At 39.2% G+C, this 17,667-nt stretch overlaps 2 protein-coding genes across 2 annotated transcripts; one reads left to right on the top strand and one right to left on the bottom strand.

The window, feature by feature from the left end:
- Positions 1-254: 254 nt before the first annotated feature.
- LOC146466263 (NADH-cytochrome b5 reductase-like) lies at positions 255-10,450 on the bottom strand. Its single transcript, XM_085127577.1, has 6 exons — positions 10,016-10,450; positions 9,245-9,981; positions 7,930-8,017; positions 5,696-5,800; positions 2,730-2,933; positions 255-1,237 (listed from the first exon to the last, which is right to left on the bottom strand). The coding sequence occupies exons 2-6, from the start codon at positions 9,607-9,609 to the stop codon at positions 1,034-1,036; spliced, it is 966 nt and encodes a 321-aa protein (XP_084983703.1). The 5' UTR covers positions 9,610-9,981; positions 10,016-10,450; the 3' UTR covers positions 255-1,033.
- A 4,970-nt stretch (positions 10,451-15,420) lies between these two features.
- On the top strand, positions 15,421-17,667 carry LOC146466262 (neuropeptide FF receptor 2-like). The gene has a single exon (XM_085127592.1). The coding sequence runs from the start codon at positions 16,097-16,099 to the stop codon at positions 17,090-17,092; it is 996 nt and encodes a 331-aa protein (XP_084983718.1). The 5' UTR covers positions 15,421-16,096; the 3' UTR covers positions 17,093-17,667.

Genomic DNA, 17,667 nt, shown 5'->3' with positions numbered 1-17,667 from the left:
TTCTTACATACTCTCCTGAGTTGTTAACGTTTTTTATCATGTAGTGTTAAAGCATTCCAAATAATGGATGCTCTTAGTGCAACTAACGTTTTTATGCAGTACGCTTTAAAAAGCGTCGTACAACAAGTTTGTGACAACTCCATAGAATTTACTTTGCAGTCCGTCTCTTAATGTTTGTCAGCTTATATGTGTTGGAACGTGAGTCCCAATTCGCTTCTTCGAATAACACAAGGTGAAGCTTGTCAAGCGTCATATTAAAGATGATTTTGGCAGCTTGCAATGTAGTGACCCTAACGATTACAAACAGCACTGTTTGCACATACACCCCAAACTGATATCCACCGTACCGAAAAAGATGCATAGCTAGTGCAACCCTAAAACTGCTCATAAAATCGCACAGAAAAGTTCTAAAACCTTCAAATGTAGGATACACAATGTCGTTAATACAGGGATTAATTTCGCCCAAAATATGGCTTGGTGTGTGCCTATTGACTACGTTAGGTTCGCAAAGGTATCGTGGTAAAATGTACATGCAGCTGCCATCTTTTTTCCATACGGTGGACTGCGTATTGCGTCGTTCAAAATGAAGGGGAACGAGTCCGAAAATGAGACAAATTTTTGCAAGGCTGATCGGACTGCGTAGAAAACTTAACACGACAGCGAAATGATAGAGACCAAACCGAGAATCAACAGAATGCGGCTACCGTCTGAATTTGGGCCCATCCGAAATCACTACCACGTGCATTTGGTGGACCACTCGACTCGCACTGGTTGTTCTACTTTTTGCTGTGCTACACCGTGCTGACGAGAGCCAACCAGCTCGACGGTTGCCGCATTCTGTTGATTCTCGGTTTGGTCTCTATCATGTCGCTGTCGTGTTAAGTTTTCAACGCAGTCCGATCAGCCTTGCAGAAATTTGAGTCATTTATATTTTTGACTGATTAGATCTTTTACAGATCCTCTGTATACTTGCAGCATTTTCGTTTGCGGTCCCTTGCTTATTGTTTACGAAATTGAGAACAGTTTCTGATACCTAAAATTTAAAATACATATCTGGAGTGTAACCCAAGGCCTTTAGATAGTTTATCATATCCTTGTCAAAGGACTTAGTTCCACAGATGAGTACTTGAATATCACGTGACGGTTCAGGCATCTCACGTGACACAAGCTCCTGGCTGATTCTGCCGTAACTCACGTGATCACCGTATTTAACTTTTGACTGGTCAGCTTCACATTCCTGTCAAAACAATTTCAAGGCAAAAGAAAAAAGATCAAGTTCTCGAGCGACCTTCTCAGAAATAAGAGGTAGGGGCCGAGGGGACCTGGGACCCAGCCTCGTTGTGGACCACAAGGTATCAGTTACGTTAAAGGTGGCTAAGCACGACCTCGTTCCCAGGGGGACAAGAAAAGGAAGGACCCTGGGAACGAGGTTGGGCTGAACAGTCGTAAATAGTAGCTACCATTGTTTCAAAGCGGTTTTTGCAGGGTTTCAAAAATTGGCGCAATGCAATTTTATTATAACCACATAACAGCCGTTTATTATCTTGACGTTCTAGCCTCTTTTGTTTCAAGAGCGGATAACTAAATATTTAGCGGATAAGTCGCTATCCAGCAAATAAAATGCATTGGTTGGAGTGCATTTTATCTGCTGGATAGCAATTTATCCACTGTATAGAGTTATCCACTCTTTGAACAACTGGGGCCTGGTTGAGCTATAAGCTGTTTCCATGGCAATGTAGATAATGCTAATCCAGTTAAAAAAAACCCCTGGGTTTTGCTAGCCTCCCATCATCCATGGATCATATGGTCACAAGGTCCTTGCCTGCTATTCGTGGCCCATATTGTGTGGGAGGGGGGGGGGGGGGGATTCTTACATCATGCCACTCTATTTAAATGGGATACCCAAATCACTGATGATGTTGGTATGATATAGGAAGTAACATAATCAAGGGGTTCCTAAATCACTTTGACAGCTGGGTAACCAACTCCACTAGCGACAAAAAAAATTAATTCAGTATATTAAATAATTTTGCTTGTTGTATCGCAACGTTAGCAGATCGGACTTGAAATAGACTCTATAAATGACCTACGTGATACCAGGTGGGCTATCAAGCCAACTGGGGGCTGTTATTTTGTAAGTTCGTAATGATACCATCCATTCATCTTCCCTTGGCAGATGAATTCGAGATCATAACCATGCGATACTGGTATCCCTACGGCATTTTGACGTGACAGGTTTTGATTCGCTAGACAAGATTTATCTAAATTTGATTGGGCAATCTCGGTCAGTTTTTCAGCCAATCAAAAGCCGAGTTATTTTCTGATGAGACTACAGCCAATCAGGGGTTACATTTTTCATCCAATCAGAGGCAGAGTTATTTTTATCTGCTTTTAAGCCAAATAGGGGCCACATCTTTCCATCCAATCGGAAGCCGAGTTGCTGTTTGGTCTAACATTCAGCCAATGAAGAGTCTCTTTTTTCCAGCCAATCAGAAGCCGAGTTGATGTGTATACAGACTAACTTTGGGGTGGCGGCCTTGTTTTATTTATACCTCCACAACCTCCACAGCCGCCATGCCCTAAAGTGATCGAGCTTTCTATTTCACATCTGCTTAATTATGCTGCGTACATAACAGCGAGGGTCTTTTATCCAGTTCACTTAACTAATATTTCATATATTTAATTTTCAAAACGTTGTTACTTTTAAAATTAATTTACGCACAACTAACCTTGGTGATTACATAGAGCAGTGAAAAATTCCAATAAGCTTTCATTTCGTCAAGTGTATCCTTCATCAAAATATCACCATATGTTCGATTGGAGTAAACCAAATGGATACAAGTTTCATCCCGATCATTTGCCACAATTCCTTGAATCACTTGAAGCATGGGAGCAATGCCAGTCCCTGCTGCTAACATGCCGAGACGGCGGTGCTGAAAATAAAATAGAAAAGATTACAACCCCATTCAACAATAGGAAATGGGAATTTAAGAAACTACCGTGTACATGAGAATGATGTATTATTCAGTGAATGACACAGGCATACTCGGAAAAAGGAAATCCGAGTGCTTTTATATAAGTCGAACCTAAAACCTTTCGTTTACTAGTTCGGATGCTCTACCACTGAGCTACAGGAGACTCGTGGGAGCTAAGGGCCATAAAACTTAAGGTTCATGGGACAAACATCCTGCATACTGCTAGGATTTGAATGTCAGTGTGTGGCATATGCGCAGTGAAATAAATTAAATGTGTTGGAATATGTTAAGCCTGGTGAATAAATGAGAATGATGTATTATTCAGTGAATGACACAGGCATACTCGTGTAGTATCAACTTTTCTCGGGAGTTAAGTAAGAAACTTGAATGGACAAGTCTGCTCTAGGGGGCAAAGTGATAAATAAACAGTAAACTAGTTTAGGAGCGACGTACCTTCTGTAACTATGAACGTAAATGAATACAACTCCAGATACGGTGCGTGGCACGGTGCGAGTTAGCAATGAGGCCCCGGGGGGTGGTGCGTGCGGCTCGATTCACCAAACCCTGACCCTATTTTAGCCCCAAAAATGCAATTTTCCGGTAACTTTTTTTCTAAAATTCATACCCATTTTCAGACCTGGTCTATAGAATCCATAACCGTTTTTGTAAAACCCATACCCGTTTGCAGAATTTTAGACCAAAATGGTTAAAATCTATGCTCTATTTCAGACCAAAATTGGTGAAGACCTTTGGCGCCGCACATACCTATCTTATAGCTCATATACATGTAGAGAGTACAACCCCTCCCCTCCCCCCCTCCCTGGGAAATGAGGCACGGGAGCTCGTTATTGTTTGTGACTTTCTTCGGCCAGGACTTGCGCTCACTGGTGATAATTTGAGTGCACGTCGACCAAGTTCAAACACAGGCACAAGTTGGCGACAGATATCTATTGTTCCACCACCCTACGCAAGTCGACACATGATGTTCTCAGTTTTTTCCTTTGGTTTTGTCGGACCATAAACATGTAGCTTTAAGTGACCGCGTTCTGTTGACATGCAGTGTATTACACTCGGAGGCCAGGAATAGGAACACATACAATGATGACAAGGTTGAAGTACCAAGTCGCTCTTAAATTATCATGTGTCAGCGAAAGTTTGCAGAAATGTCTTGACAAATTTACATAAAAAGAGAAATCTAACAGCTATTTCGCTTATTCTTATTCCGGAATACGGTCAATCGAACGCAATCTAAGGACGCGAAAGGTGTGTTGTTTGAACGTTCTTACACCCATCAAGAAACGTAGAACTGGCAGAAGTTTTTCCGTATCCAGTATTCAAGGGTTTAATCAATAACATCGTTACGATTCTAAATAATGTTCTTAAGATAAATTTCGGTATGAGATTTGCTGGAAAGTTTCAGGAGTCTTGAAAACGGGCCAGTTCAAGTCATGCTTCTTTTACAGTACGGTGCGAATGTTTTTTTGTTTTTGTTTTGTTTTTTTCGTTCAAAAGTTGCCAATCTAAAAGCAAAAGGTTGCATAGTCTTTTCCCCTTGGTTTGATCTTCTTTCTCCTTCCCTCTCTGTCAGTTTGCATCATTCTGCACCTCCCTTGGGGCCCTAATTCCTTGATTCGTGTGATTCGGATTCGGTGATTCGTGATTCGTGATCCGTGATTAGGTGTCGTTTCACGAAGGCCGCTCAAGTTTTCATCGCCTACCTTTTCAAATGTTTGGGTAGATATACACTCTAAGAATTAACGATTTTTGTCAGATTTTTGGTATTTCGTAAGAGTTCGTTCTTTTTTACATTTTTCTTGTAAAAACTGACAATGAATTCACGAGATTTTATGTTAGCTAAATCCTTACAATTCCTTTGTAAGTTAAGATTTAATACGATTTTGCAAAAGTACGTTAAAAATAGTTTGCATAATTCTGAATAATTTGAATTACCAGCCTGTAAATGAGTTATGCACCTATCAATGTCAAGCCCGAGGGGGGGGGGGGGGGGTCGGGCAAGGGGTGGGGATTTTGACATTTTCTGAAAAAATGAGTCAAATTCCCCACCCCAGGGACAACATAATTGATCAAAAGTATCAAAATCCCCCATCCTGGGGCAATTAGAGGTGGTCAAATGCCATTCAGACCTTGCTGCACACAAGAGGAGTGCAGAAATTAAATTACAACAGAATCAACAAAATTACATAACAGCAACAAGTGGTTTATTTCTTTTCTTTTTCGGGATCTTTCCGGGAACGAAAACTAACTTTTTAACCAACCCTAAGGTTTTAAGCTTAATAATTACTGCGCAATTTGTGGAATTTCAAGTGTGATCATTTATGGTCATTTCTCGTGAAAGTACTTAAGGATAGTCCACTCTACCAGAGATAAAACTGAAAGATTCATCTTATAGCAGCTGGATTAAAATGCTTTAAAAACCTTTTTACTATGCCTAGCATTGTAGGGCTAACAATATTAAAGCTGAAGTTTTTGAAAGCTTAACAAATAATCTTACAAACCAATGATAATATGAACTGTTCATTGCACTGTTATTCAATAAATGATCAGTGCTTCAAGATGGCGACATTGTCAAAAACGGATTCCCCACCCCTGTGACATCATATACGGTCAAAATCCCTACCCTGGGAACAGACCTTACAGTCAAATTCCCGTGGGTAGCCCGACCCCTCCCCCCTTGGGTTTGACATTGATAGGTGCATTACCTGATTTGGTGTGTATAAAAATCTTCCAAAAGGTCCCCTCCATTCCACCATGTCTCCAACTTGCCAAGTTCTTACATAACTTGACATCTTCCCATCTGAATACACCTGAATCAGAGGAAGGGGTTTGAGTCAATAAAGCAAACTCTTTCCAAGTACACAAGAAGAAACAAAATATAATTCAAGGAATAATACTTCATCAGAAATGTTTATGAATTAAACAGTTCGGTTTAAAACATCCAATAGTCAATTTTAAAGTAAGAAGGATATCCTTAAAGCAGATTCAACTCAAACAATTACAACAAAAGAAAAGTAAACAATAATAACTTATTAATGAGTTCACTTTATTCAAAACTTTGCCTTCTCTAAAAAATTCTGAGCTTTCAAACTATTAAATTATATTCAAGGTGCGAAGCAAAAAGCCATTATTATTTTATACATTTATACGAGTATCATAATATTCTGAATATCTCAATGTACAGTGTAACCCCCCCCCCTCCCCACTCCCTGAAATGAATAACTGTAATTTATTAATTTATATTGCTCAGTTATCAATACAAATTTTCAGCTACACATAACAACCACCAGAAAGGAAAGAAATAAATGACAGAAAGTAAGCCCTTCTAAAATCGATCCACAAATCTCAAATGCAAGAAATTACATATAAATCTGATAGGAAGCACTGGTAAATATAAATACATGTCTGTTATGGCAAGCTACTGTTTGAAGCTGTTTTTACTTTAAATTGTCACACTGACAATACCAGCTAATTTAGGGAGATAAAATTCGTTCATACACTGTACAACAACACCCTCTGAAAGCAATCCCTTCCCCAAAATGCCAGCCACTAACAAGTTCTTTGAATGAATATACATATATACATATACAGAAAATTTCAAATGCAAGTCCTGGGCCTACATGTACATACAGTTAAATGGCTTTTTAGAAGCTTATTTGGACCAAAGGATTTTTTTTTTTGGGGGGGGGGGGGGGGCAGAGAATAAAGAGAAGTTTGTGTACTTAAATTGGACAGGGTTGAGCTTTAAACAGCAACCAAACCTAACAACCTATGGTTGTACATTCAGATGAGCTTATTCTTGCAAGGGTGTTTGCATCAGAGATCAGAGGGGAACAGGACATATTATGGCAAGCTAATTTTAAGAGGGGCCACTTATACTCTGAATTTTATGGGAATGTCTGAAGTAGGATACAGTTCATTTTCATAATTATTTTTAAAACGACCCAAGTGTCTGAGTTGTTGTCTTAATGATGAATGTGCAGCTCCAGAAAAAATCCATGCCCACCCCATGGAAGGTCATTGGAAATTCCTAGGGGGAGGGGGGTTTTAAAAGCCAAAATTTAAGAAGCAAGGTATAAAGCTAAACTGGAATTTCCCTGGGGGAGGGGGAGGGGCAAAACAAAAAACCTTCCATGGGGGGAGTATGAACATTTTCTGGAACTGCGCAATATACAATACACCCCCATTGGAAACTCCTTAGAAATAGAAACTAGTGCCCGTGAAGACTTTCAACATGGCTCTGTGGCACCTGGTAAATTATCATGTAACGTATAGTATAGACCTTTTTCGTAAATGGCGGCCGATAAATTATTATTTTGTTTTCATGAAAATTAGCCTTACTAGCCTCGTCAGCATGTGCAAAATTCAAAAGAATTTTTACTCTGAAATGAGGTTAGTAGGGCTAATTAACATATATTGAAAAGAATAATAAATCGGCCACCATTTATGAAAAAGGTCTATGGGGCATCAGTCTGTCAAGAACTGAATTTACTCTTATCCTCTTTGAGGAAGGTGCCCCCTCTTGCTACTGGTGCCTTCTAATTCAAAGGTATATTTGCGTGGTTTACAACTTTGCGAGGAAAATAGAATTTTAGCAAGGGCTATTAGAATCCAAATGAAGAATTAGGAGTAACCACACATTTTCAGAGGGTTTTTTGTTTTGTTTTTGTTTTTGAAGCTTTTTAGAATTACTGTTATTTATTTAATTATCTCTTAAAAATGCAAGATTACCCCATCTTTCATTTGGGATTTCAATAGCCCTTGCCAAGACCTGCTTTTCTAGCATAGTTATAAGCTGGCAAAAATACCTCTTTATTACGAGGTACCATCCTTCAATGACATGAATTTACTGATCTGTTCATGAAAGCTAGTGGTACACAAACATGGCTGTTTAAGCCCACTAATAAGAAATAATGAAAGATTTTCTAAATGACAATACCTTAATAAGAACATCAAAGAAGCCACTGCACTCTGTGGGAGACACTGGTGTGTACTGTCGAGTGACAGTCTTCCCTTCACATTTTCCTCTGAAAAATGAAATTCATATAGAGATTTTACATTCCTACTGATTTTTTTTTTTTCATTTGAATAAAGGCTTCAATTGAAGGCCAAGACTTTGCTAATTGGCTGTGAAATCCAAATTGCTCAAAATTACAAATTATGTAGCTATAATCATTATGAGATAAAGAACATAGTTCTGTTCAAATGAGTTCTTGTTACCTTGAGGTGTAAATGTTGTAGGTTAAAATGAATCCCAGGTTAAAATGATTTCAACCTAGGTTGATTTGTATTTTCCTTTGTTAAGGTTGGGTAATTTACATCTGAAACAAAGGAAAATACAAATCAACCTAGGTTGAAATCATTTTAACCTGGGATTCATTTTAACCTACAACATAAACTCAAAGATTAGTGTACAACCTTTTCCTTATCTCAGCTACAGTGACTGACAGTAAATTAATGAGAAAGTTCAAATCAAAAAAATACTTCTTACATGAAAATCAACTGCATTCCAGACTAGAACTTCTTTGGATCTATTTGTATGATCTCTTGTTGCAATATTGTTACCATCACCTAACCCTAAGAGTGCTATGTCATGAGAATTGATGACCTAATTTGGTCACATTTTGTCGCTGAACATTGAAGTTTTGATCAAATGTTCAGTGACGTATATGTACATGAACTTTAATGTTTTTTTATATTAATACTGTAAATTAAAGCTCTTTTTCGTCTGTAAGCCCCCAGGGGTCTTATTATATTTTCAGTCCTGAGGTGGGAGGGGTGGGGGTAGCTTATTTCAAACCAGGAGGCTAATGAAAAAGCCCCCTAAATTACTCACGCTACCAGAAGTTATTATCTTGCACAGTTTTTCTTTTGCCTTGATATTTAGAAAACTGATGTCTGGAGTCAGGGTAAACTTAAGTTAGCTTTTCCCAACTTTTGCAATAACTGAAACATAATATAGCACCAATGGGTTATGTTAATTACAAAGTCATTTTTATCTTAGCAACATTAGTACCTCTGTACATTGATGACAAATTTTCCTAAACTGATTGACAGTGGTTTTCACCACGCTGTAAGTGCACTTTAGTTTTGGAAGGCAGGGGAGGGGCGGCGGGCTTAAAAAATATTTAAAAATCAGACCTCCAATCAGAGTGCTTATCAGAGAGGTGGGAGGGAGGTGGGGGCTAATAGACATTTTACATGCAACATTTCTGGTAAGTTGTTTATATTACTGAAGTTCAAATAAAACTTACCTCATTATCAAATGCTGCCCAATTTGTAATCCAAGTCTTCTGTTTCCAGGAATGTTAAACCTGTACAGGCAGGAACTACCTGTCAGGCTAGTAATAGACTCCAGTGCAAAGGATCGAAACTCTGAAGTGCTTAGAACTTCATCACAATCTCCAGGTTGTGAAATATTGTCAAGAGCTTCCCCACTTTTTATTTTATCACATTCCCTTCTCCATTTTGACATTTCTTCCTCGTAAATGTCAAACACGCAAGGTGTACATCCACTTCCACAGCAATCACTGTCTTGTGGTTTCTCAGGTGGATCAGGAAGATCATATGAACCATCTTCATTCAGGTTTTTGTAAGAACTCTCCCCATTCATTGCCATGGCAACATGAGCAATGTATGTTATCTGCTGTGTTTGACTGATGAGTCTTCCATAATATTCACACTATCAGTTGTTGCATGAATCTCATGCAAAATGCAATATGAATCCTTGTGTTAAAAATGGAAGTTTAATGTAATAAGGGAAAATGGTCAGTTACTGCTTCAGGGGAGAAGAGCTACTAATTTTGACACTCTTGCCTCCAAAAAGTATAGCAATTTTTTAGACACCATGCAGCTTAAACCACAATATTGTGTACAAGTTGATGCACTGTGCCCAGTTGCCACGTTCTTCAGTCTTATGCACGTTTCCAAAAGGGACGTAAGGCTTATGCAAACCAGGTGTAGGCGTTAGCTTGAGCAGATATACACTAAGCTTATACAAATGACCTTTTTACTGCTTTTAATACAGTATCTTGATGTAGGTTTTACCAGCTGAAACAAAGTCAAAAAACGATCCCCTTCACCACATGCACGACTCCTAATCTTACAAGCGAGAAAAGAGAGAATTTAAGCAGATTTAAGACCGGATTCTCCTCTGATCCTTCAGTTTTATGATGCTTTGTTGACGTCTGCGACGCGCGTTGATTTTCCTGTTGAAGATCGACTTGGTGATGAGTCAATTCCCAAAAGTAACGAAGTCCACCAAGAAAATCCTTCAGGACGTGAAAGCTTCAACCCGCTATCCTCTTCTTCTCGCTTCCTTTTCAGTTTCGGTTTTTGGCAGCTCTTAGTAGTCGCCTTGTTCCTATCCATTATTTATTCATTTATTTACAGCAAGACTGACTACTGTCTTCCGCCATCTTGAAAATGCATAGTCTCCAGTCCCTCTGCAGTACTAGTGCCAGTTCCTTCCTCGATAGGCTCACGGTCCTTCTCGAGTGCCAACAGCGACGCCAATGTTTAGTTTTGAAATAACTTGCAAAATTCATTTACCATCCACAACACGCAATATAAGCTAAGGGATGCGGAACGAAATCGAACTTACCCAAGTCGCGTACGAGCTATCTAAAGCGAAGCTTAAAACATGGCGGGCATTTGTTTATGGAACAGCACCCACACGGCAACTGACCTTGTAAATTCGTTTCGTTTCTTAAGGTGCCATTATGTCGTTAAGAACGAGAAAGAGTCTAACTTGCATTTTCTTAAGCGTACCTGGCAAAAAAACCTAATAAATTCGTTGATTAAAATTCAGTTTCCGAAAACTTTAAGCGTCGGACGGTGCCTACTAATACCGAAGTATTTTAATGCGGTTTATGATGAAGCAGATCTTAGCAAGGGCTGTTGGAATCCAAAAAGAAAATTGGGGGTAACCACGCATTTGTTACGGATAATTAAGCAGCAAAACAATGTATGGGATTTTTTTTTCCAAGCTGAAGCTTTATTTTCTCTGAAAAAATGCATGGTTACCCCCCAGTTCGGTCTATCAATCAGTCTGAGTAACTTGTTTTCGTGCTCGTGGCCTATAAATGCTATAAGCCATGGGCTCCTGTATAAGCTCTTTCCGTTCTTGGTTATAATCTCTTTATGAGCCCCGCCTCATTAAATACATCATATAATTTCCTATCAAAGCAGTGTTTGCGGTTTTAGGTTCTTGCAGTTTTTCATACGATTCCGGCCAATTTGATTCTTTCAGTCTTCCAAGACATTGTGTCCGCGGAGCCTTTTTGCAGTTAGCAGTTTAGGAGAGTCAGTCCCGGGGATTCCTAAGTAGGACTGTGCCTTTTGCTCAATCCTCCTGATCCTGTCATCAAATTATAATGTGAAAGGGTTACGAAAATAAAATTTTATAATTTTGTTGAGGGGAAGGGTAATGAGGGCCGCGTAAAAGAGTAGCAATTAAATTCAAGAAAAGGAATTAAAACTAAACCTAAGACAAAACATCTGGAAAAAGTATGTACAACGCAAAAATTATGTTTGCCTTCCCCCAAAATTAGGCGCTAGATCACGAGTCTTTAGCTTATCTTTGTATGTGACTTCGGTTTCATTTGTCTAGGACGTGAACGGGTGACTGCCGAGTGGAACTAATTTAGCCGACTCTCACCGGTTCCCCAAAGCCCGCCCTCTCCTCTCGGGATCATTTGAGATAATAAGAGAGATTTAGAATCGCGTTTTTGGCAAACTGGGCAAACGTGAGAATCGCGTTTATGTTTCTTGAAAAAACATAAACGAAAACAGAGATGAGAATGTAAGAAAAATATGACCTTTGATTCTAACGCAAAACTACTCTATTTTACAGAGAAACTGAAAACAGCGTGCGGCAAATATACACTGAATATAGGGTGGTCACTTCCGCCGTTTGCACAAAAAATTTACAAGAGAAACACCAATTGTTGCGGAACTAGTTTGTGATCTTTGATTTGTTTATTTGTTTTTCTTCTCGCAGCTGGAGAATCCGGATATGACACTTTCAACCTACGGAATCTAAGGAAGAGTACATCACAAAAGTATTGACGAAAAAGAAAATAAAAAGGAGAAAGATCTTTCAGTATTTTAGATAAAGAGGAACAACTATGTTTTTGTAATGTCATTGACTTCTTTCGATGAGTTTTTGATTGCATGTGTCTGAGTCCTTGCCGAATATTTTATGAGAACCGAGTTTATAATAACGTGTATGGTGCAAGCATTTCATTGTTATTTAATCAGCAACTCCTTGTTTATTCACCTGTCTGGCTCTGAATCTTTTAAACTATTACAGGATGTTTATTGGCTTAAATAAATATGCTTAACCGCCGCGGAGACAAAAAAAAAAACGTTAACAAGCCAACTCGAAAGAATTGAAATCGTCACGAAACTGGAAACATATATTTACATCTCTGCTCCCCTTTTTTAGGAAAAGAGACAATTTGTAGCATTTCAAATTGATGTAAAGCACGATATTTTAATGTTATGCATCGCTACGGTCTTTCGTATCCGTTTGTCGAAAGTCCTGGTAACTTACCGGGCCCGGCAAGTGATTTATATTGGTAATTGAACTGAGTGGAGTGTAATTTGGTCTGAAATCATACGCGTGATTTCAAAATCAAACGAGCGCGCAGCGCGAGTTTGATTTGAAATCACAAGTATGATTTCAGCCCAAAATTGCACGACACGAAGTTCAATTACCACTTAATTACATCCATTTTGAAATCACAGAGTATCATTGTCAATATTAATATTCTATTTGTGTTAATTCAATTCCATTTTGATGGGCTAAAGAAAGGATATGATTTAGAGCAAAAAATGGTGGAATTTGGGAATAAATTGCACCATTTTGGACCAATCAGATTCCAAGGATCACCAGTGATTTCGAAATGGATGTAATTATGGTAATAACTGTTTCTTAACAGAAGTCAATTTTTGCTAGCTTTGAATACTAGTGAATTTTAAAATCTTATAATTGTATGAAAACAATGGCCAAGTACCATGTCTGTAATCACTGCGTAGGCGGCGAAAAAACATTTAAAAATATACTTATCGGGCCCGGTAAGTTACCGAAACTTTCGAGAAACGGGCCCCTGGTTTATAAGATGTACTTTGGTTTTAGTGACCTTTCACTAAGTATTGCGATTCCTCTCACCGCTTCTTGGGTTGAAAATTAAGGAACTGAAACATTCATAACATAAACAATTACAGGGCTGCTAATACATATAATTACAGGAATGAAAGGATAAAATATTGCACACCAAGCTTATTTGTGTCTTGTATGTTTTGAGTCGACAGGAAACTGAAAAACTCACTGCATGAGAGAGAGACTAGAATCACTAAATTACACTTAAACAAAGCACTCCACTTTATTTATAACGAGTATATTCCGTTTTTTCAGCCAAAGCCAAAGTCATTTAGTTCGAATTGTAATTAAAAATTGGTAGGCCCTGAAAGCCGTTGTCTAAGAAAAAGGACTTAGAGGTGGTCGTTTCCTCTTGGCAATCTACAAACCCGTCTACAAAACTAGCAGTGAAGTATCGAGTTATGCTAAGCACGCCGAACCTTTCTCCGAAATTACCACTGATTATCGCTTAATTTAGTTTCAAGATACCATCAGAAAATAGTCGGTGAAATCATTCATCAACATTTATTTAGAAGACTTCAAATCTGCCGCTATTTTATTAGTGCAATGGGACACTTGGCTTTAGGCATCCCATATGTGCCTCACTCTCTTGTCCTCACAGTGAGTTGAACGTTTCCGTATCAAAGCATGGTTTTATGGGGACTGGAGAAAAGGAATGGAGACTGTCTCAAGGCAAATTTGAACCAGGTTGCAGCTTTCGTGGGAAGAAAGGAATTAGACAAGTTGGTCCAATCAGCGATATCATCTTTGCAATCAACCTTATCTGAGGTAATTTGAATGGAAAAGGCAGATGAATATTTTAAGAGCTTTTGATAGTTCATCCTTTCAGTATGGTATCACGGAGCAATTCCGAGGTTTCATCTGTCTTTTCCATGCACTACCTAGTGGTTTGTGCAGCAAAGTAGAACGCTTTTATGGTGAACACTGAGCTTAATTGTCGTAGAAACGATTTTGCATAGTTGGTGACAGTTGATATTACATAGCTAATAGAATGTCGGCCTGCGTAAACATTTTGCTTAAAATAGGAACTGAAACAACGCAGTGGCAAGGACATAAGGCGAGTCCAGTCTTGTGGAGGAAGGGACTACTGATTTGTTTCAGTTTACTCCTCACTATGTTAAGCCTTTTATTCCCAACTAGTACTGAATGGCAAACATCTTATTTCTTGCTCCTTATCACTACTTCACTAAAGTCTTGGGACAAAAAATATGATCCACCGAAGACAAGTTGTAAAAATTCTTTCAGCAAGTATCATAAGAAGCACGTACAGAACAATGTGAAGAATTCATATCTTGTTGTTACTGGGACTTAATTAACGATGCTGTTCACAGGGCTTTTCAGCTTGCCTCTTCTCGGCAAATATCAAACAGATTCAAATTACGTCCTACAACACACCCCACTAAGTGACCTTGCACTGAACCAAATTGGTGCTAGCTCAGAATGGGTGTTTGTAAGGACCGACTTGTTTCATCACTTCTCGACAAATAAGATGGGTCAAAATTAATTCTTTTAGTGATTAAAGCTTTCGTCGCATTGGTACAAACTTGGCGCACTCGTATACTTCAGTCGTGATTGTAAAATGACTAAACTTTCAATTTCATTAGACATTGAAATATTTCTTTTCCAAAACTTTTGGTAGCTTATAACCAGAAAGTATCTTGGGTAATTATACAAAAGAAGCTGACTACACAATTTTAAACCAACTACTTCGCAAACTTCAAACGCTTGATAACCCTTGTGCTGCAGTCATCAACATCAAGGACATACCTCAACCAATTGCATCGTCACACGGCAGACTTAGCCACGCGTCCGCCAAGCGTGGGCGTCAAAGTGTTCTCCAAAATAATGGAAATCGTTTTACAGTTAAGAAACGTTATATAGGAAACATTCTAGAAAAGTCTTAGAATTTAGTTGCTATACTGCAAAAATGACGTGAAGTTATTTAATTTGTACGACGATGATGAAGATTGTCATTCCCGCACGGACACGAAATTCAGAGACAGTTGAAAACCCAGGTGTGAACATGGTGAAATACTTTGTAAAATGAATGATACTGATATAAATGAAATAAACGACTTACGTATGCCAAATAGTATAAAACGAGTTAGTTTCGTATCGTGAAAGCCATCAAAAGTGCTTCTAAACTCATGATCGACTAAACAGTATTAGATCATAGCTGGGTAATACCCCTCCCCCTCCCCCCATGCCATTCAACTAGCAGGTATATTTAAAACTTAAATAACTTTACTTTCTTGATTCCTGGTTATAATAGTTGATTGTTTATGGGCAATCCCAAATACAACTCCAAAGCAACCATATACGACCATATACCACAGGCTAGTTTAGGCTGCAAGTTCAGTTTCATTTCCGATCGGATCGAGGACATTTTGAGGCGGCAGACAACCAGCTTTGTTATCCATCTGTCAACAAAGACTCAGCAATCAACAGGGGCACTCGAGGACATACACATTTGGTGTTTAATTACCCACGACGTCATTACGGTTCGAACTATCTCAACGAAACGGACGGCAACACTCTAATCGTCTTCATTCTTGGGTACTGTTTGCTCTAACCGAACTCTGTCTTTGAAGCGAAGCAGGACTGTTCCGTCAGAACTGCGACTTACTTCGTCCATCAAAAGGATTCCATTCATCTGCAGTTTTGTTGTCTGGAATCACGGCCTCTCTCGATCCCATCTCTGTCTCGTGTCGCGAAGCGCGTTCTTTTATCCCCCGAGTTGTTTACAGGAATTAGGAATTAGCAACTCGTCTACCTCTTTGTTCTCAGCCGTCGCGACTAGCACTTTTCATGCATCATTTGACATTTCAGTTCTTAGACCTCTCTCCGGATGAGTAGGATAAACAAAACCCACGCCTGGACAGTGCATTTGAGGGAATCGATCGCGCAGTAGGACCATTCTGGTACTGCTCCTGCAAGAAGAATGGAAGAGAGTACCGACGACATAGGATCAGGTCAAATGGCCAATGATTTGTCTGGGGAGCTGTATTTCAATCCAACCTTACTGACTATTCAAAGTGCGTGGTATTCGTTCGTCCTTACGCTTGGAGTGATCGGCAATGTGTACATTATTTTAACGGTTTGCTGTCGAAAGGATATGTCTTCCACAACCAATTTGTTTATTGTAAACTTGGCGTTCAGCGATTTAGGGATTCTGTTAATCTCTCTTCCCGCAAAATACATCAAGGAATACTTCTCGTGGCCTTTCAACAAACTGACCTGCCAGATGTTTGTGCCACTAAACGAAGTATTTTTTTGCGCATCAATATTTACACTGACCGTCATTACTGTGGAGAGGTTTCGAGTAATCTGTAGACCTTTCAAGCCGAGAATCACCGAAAGAGAAGCCAAGATTGTCATTGTAATTGTGTGGATAGTATCCTATCTGGCCGTTGGATTTCCTTTGTCGTTTCTGATGGTGGTGGAAGAGATCGCCGGCTCTCGCAAATGTTTTCTGGTGTGGCCCGGCGACCTCGAGCGACGCTTGCACACATGTTTCATCGCCACAATTATAATCGTGCCCTTGTTTATTACGGCTGTTGGGTACGCATCTATCGTGGCAAGCATGAGGCGCCAAAGCGCGCGAATCCGCGCTAGAACTAACTCCATCGGCAGCGCCACAATATCGTTTCGCAAGGACATGATCTGCCTGCAACAGAACACGAACCTCATCAAAATGCTACTGCTAATCGTCATTGTTTTCTGGATTTGTATGCTGCCACTGACTCTACTGGCTTTGGCAATCGAGTTTGGAAGCATTAACCCCACATCCAAGCCAGTTCAAGGACTCTATGCGTTCTTTGTTGCGCTTTTCTTCAGCAATAGCGCGTTCAACCCCATTGCTGTTTACATTATGAGCTCCGAGCTAAGGAAGGGACTTTATGCGTTCTATGAGCGAATCTCAAAGCATTTTTGTTAAAGAAAGACAAGACTTTTCCTCGCTGAATTCACTGTGAATTGTCTACTAAAGCTGGTGTCTTTTAAAACTGTTGTATATAAAAATCGCGGCGTGTTCTGATTTAGTTTTTACGCCAGTCACTTCTCTCTTGTTTATAATTTCCTTGACATAGTTGAACCCCCGCGGTTGCTAAACCACAAGGGTTCTGTTTTTCTTGCGAAATTCATTAGACCAGCTACGATAGGTACAATAAATCATCGTGCGGTCTAATAAACCGACTTTGGTTGATAACTTCCCATCAATCTGCAACAACACAGCGAAAATTTGAAGAAAAAATAGATTGATATGTCATAAGATAAAATTCTCTTCATATCTTACAACATACGTATGTTTGTGAACAGGACGTTGATGTAACACTGATGAAAAGGAAATTGAAATCGATACTCGGCGACGTTCTTAACCTTTTAAGCAGTCAGATCAAAGGTATAAGTTTCATTTTTGATGTGAATAACGTATTACTCAATATAGAAGAGAAGGACTTTCGTGTAAAAGCTGTACATATAAACAAAGGAATAAAAAGGAGATCGATACAAAGA

Source organism: Pavona decussata, unplaced genomic scaffold (assembly GCF_977016875.1).
Source record: "Pavona decussata unplaced genomic scaffold, jaPavDecu1.1 SCAFFOLD_149, whole genome shotgun sequence".
In the NCBI taxonomy this organism is placed as follows: domain Eukaryota; kingdom Metazoa; phylum Cnidaria; class Anthozoa; order Scleractinia; family Agariciidae; genus Pavona; species Pavona decussata.
Note: the sequence above shows the minus strand (reverse complement) of the source record. Positions and strands in the feature narration are given on the sequence as shown.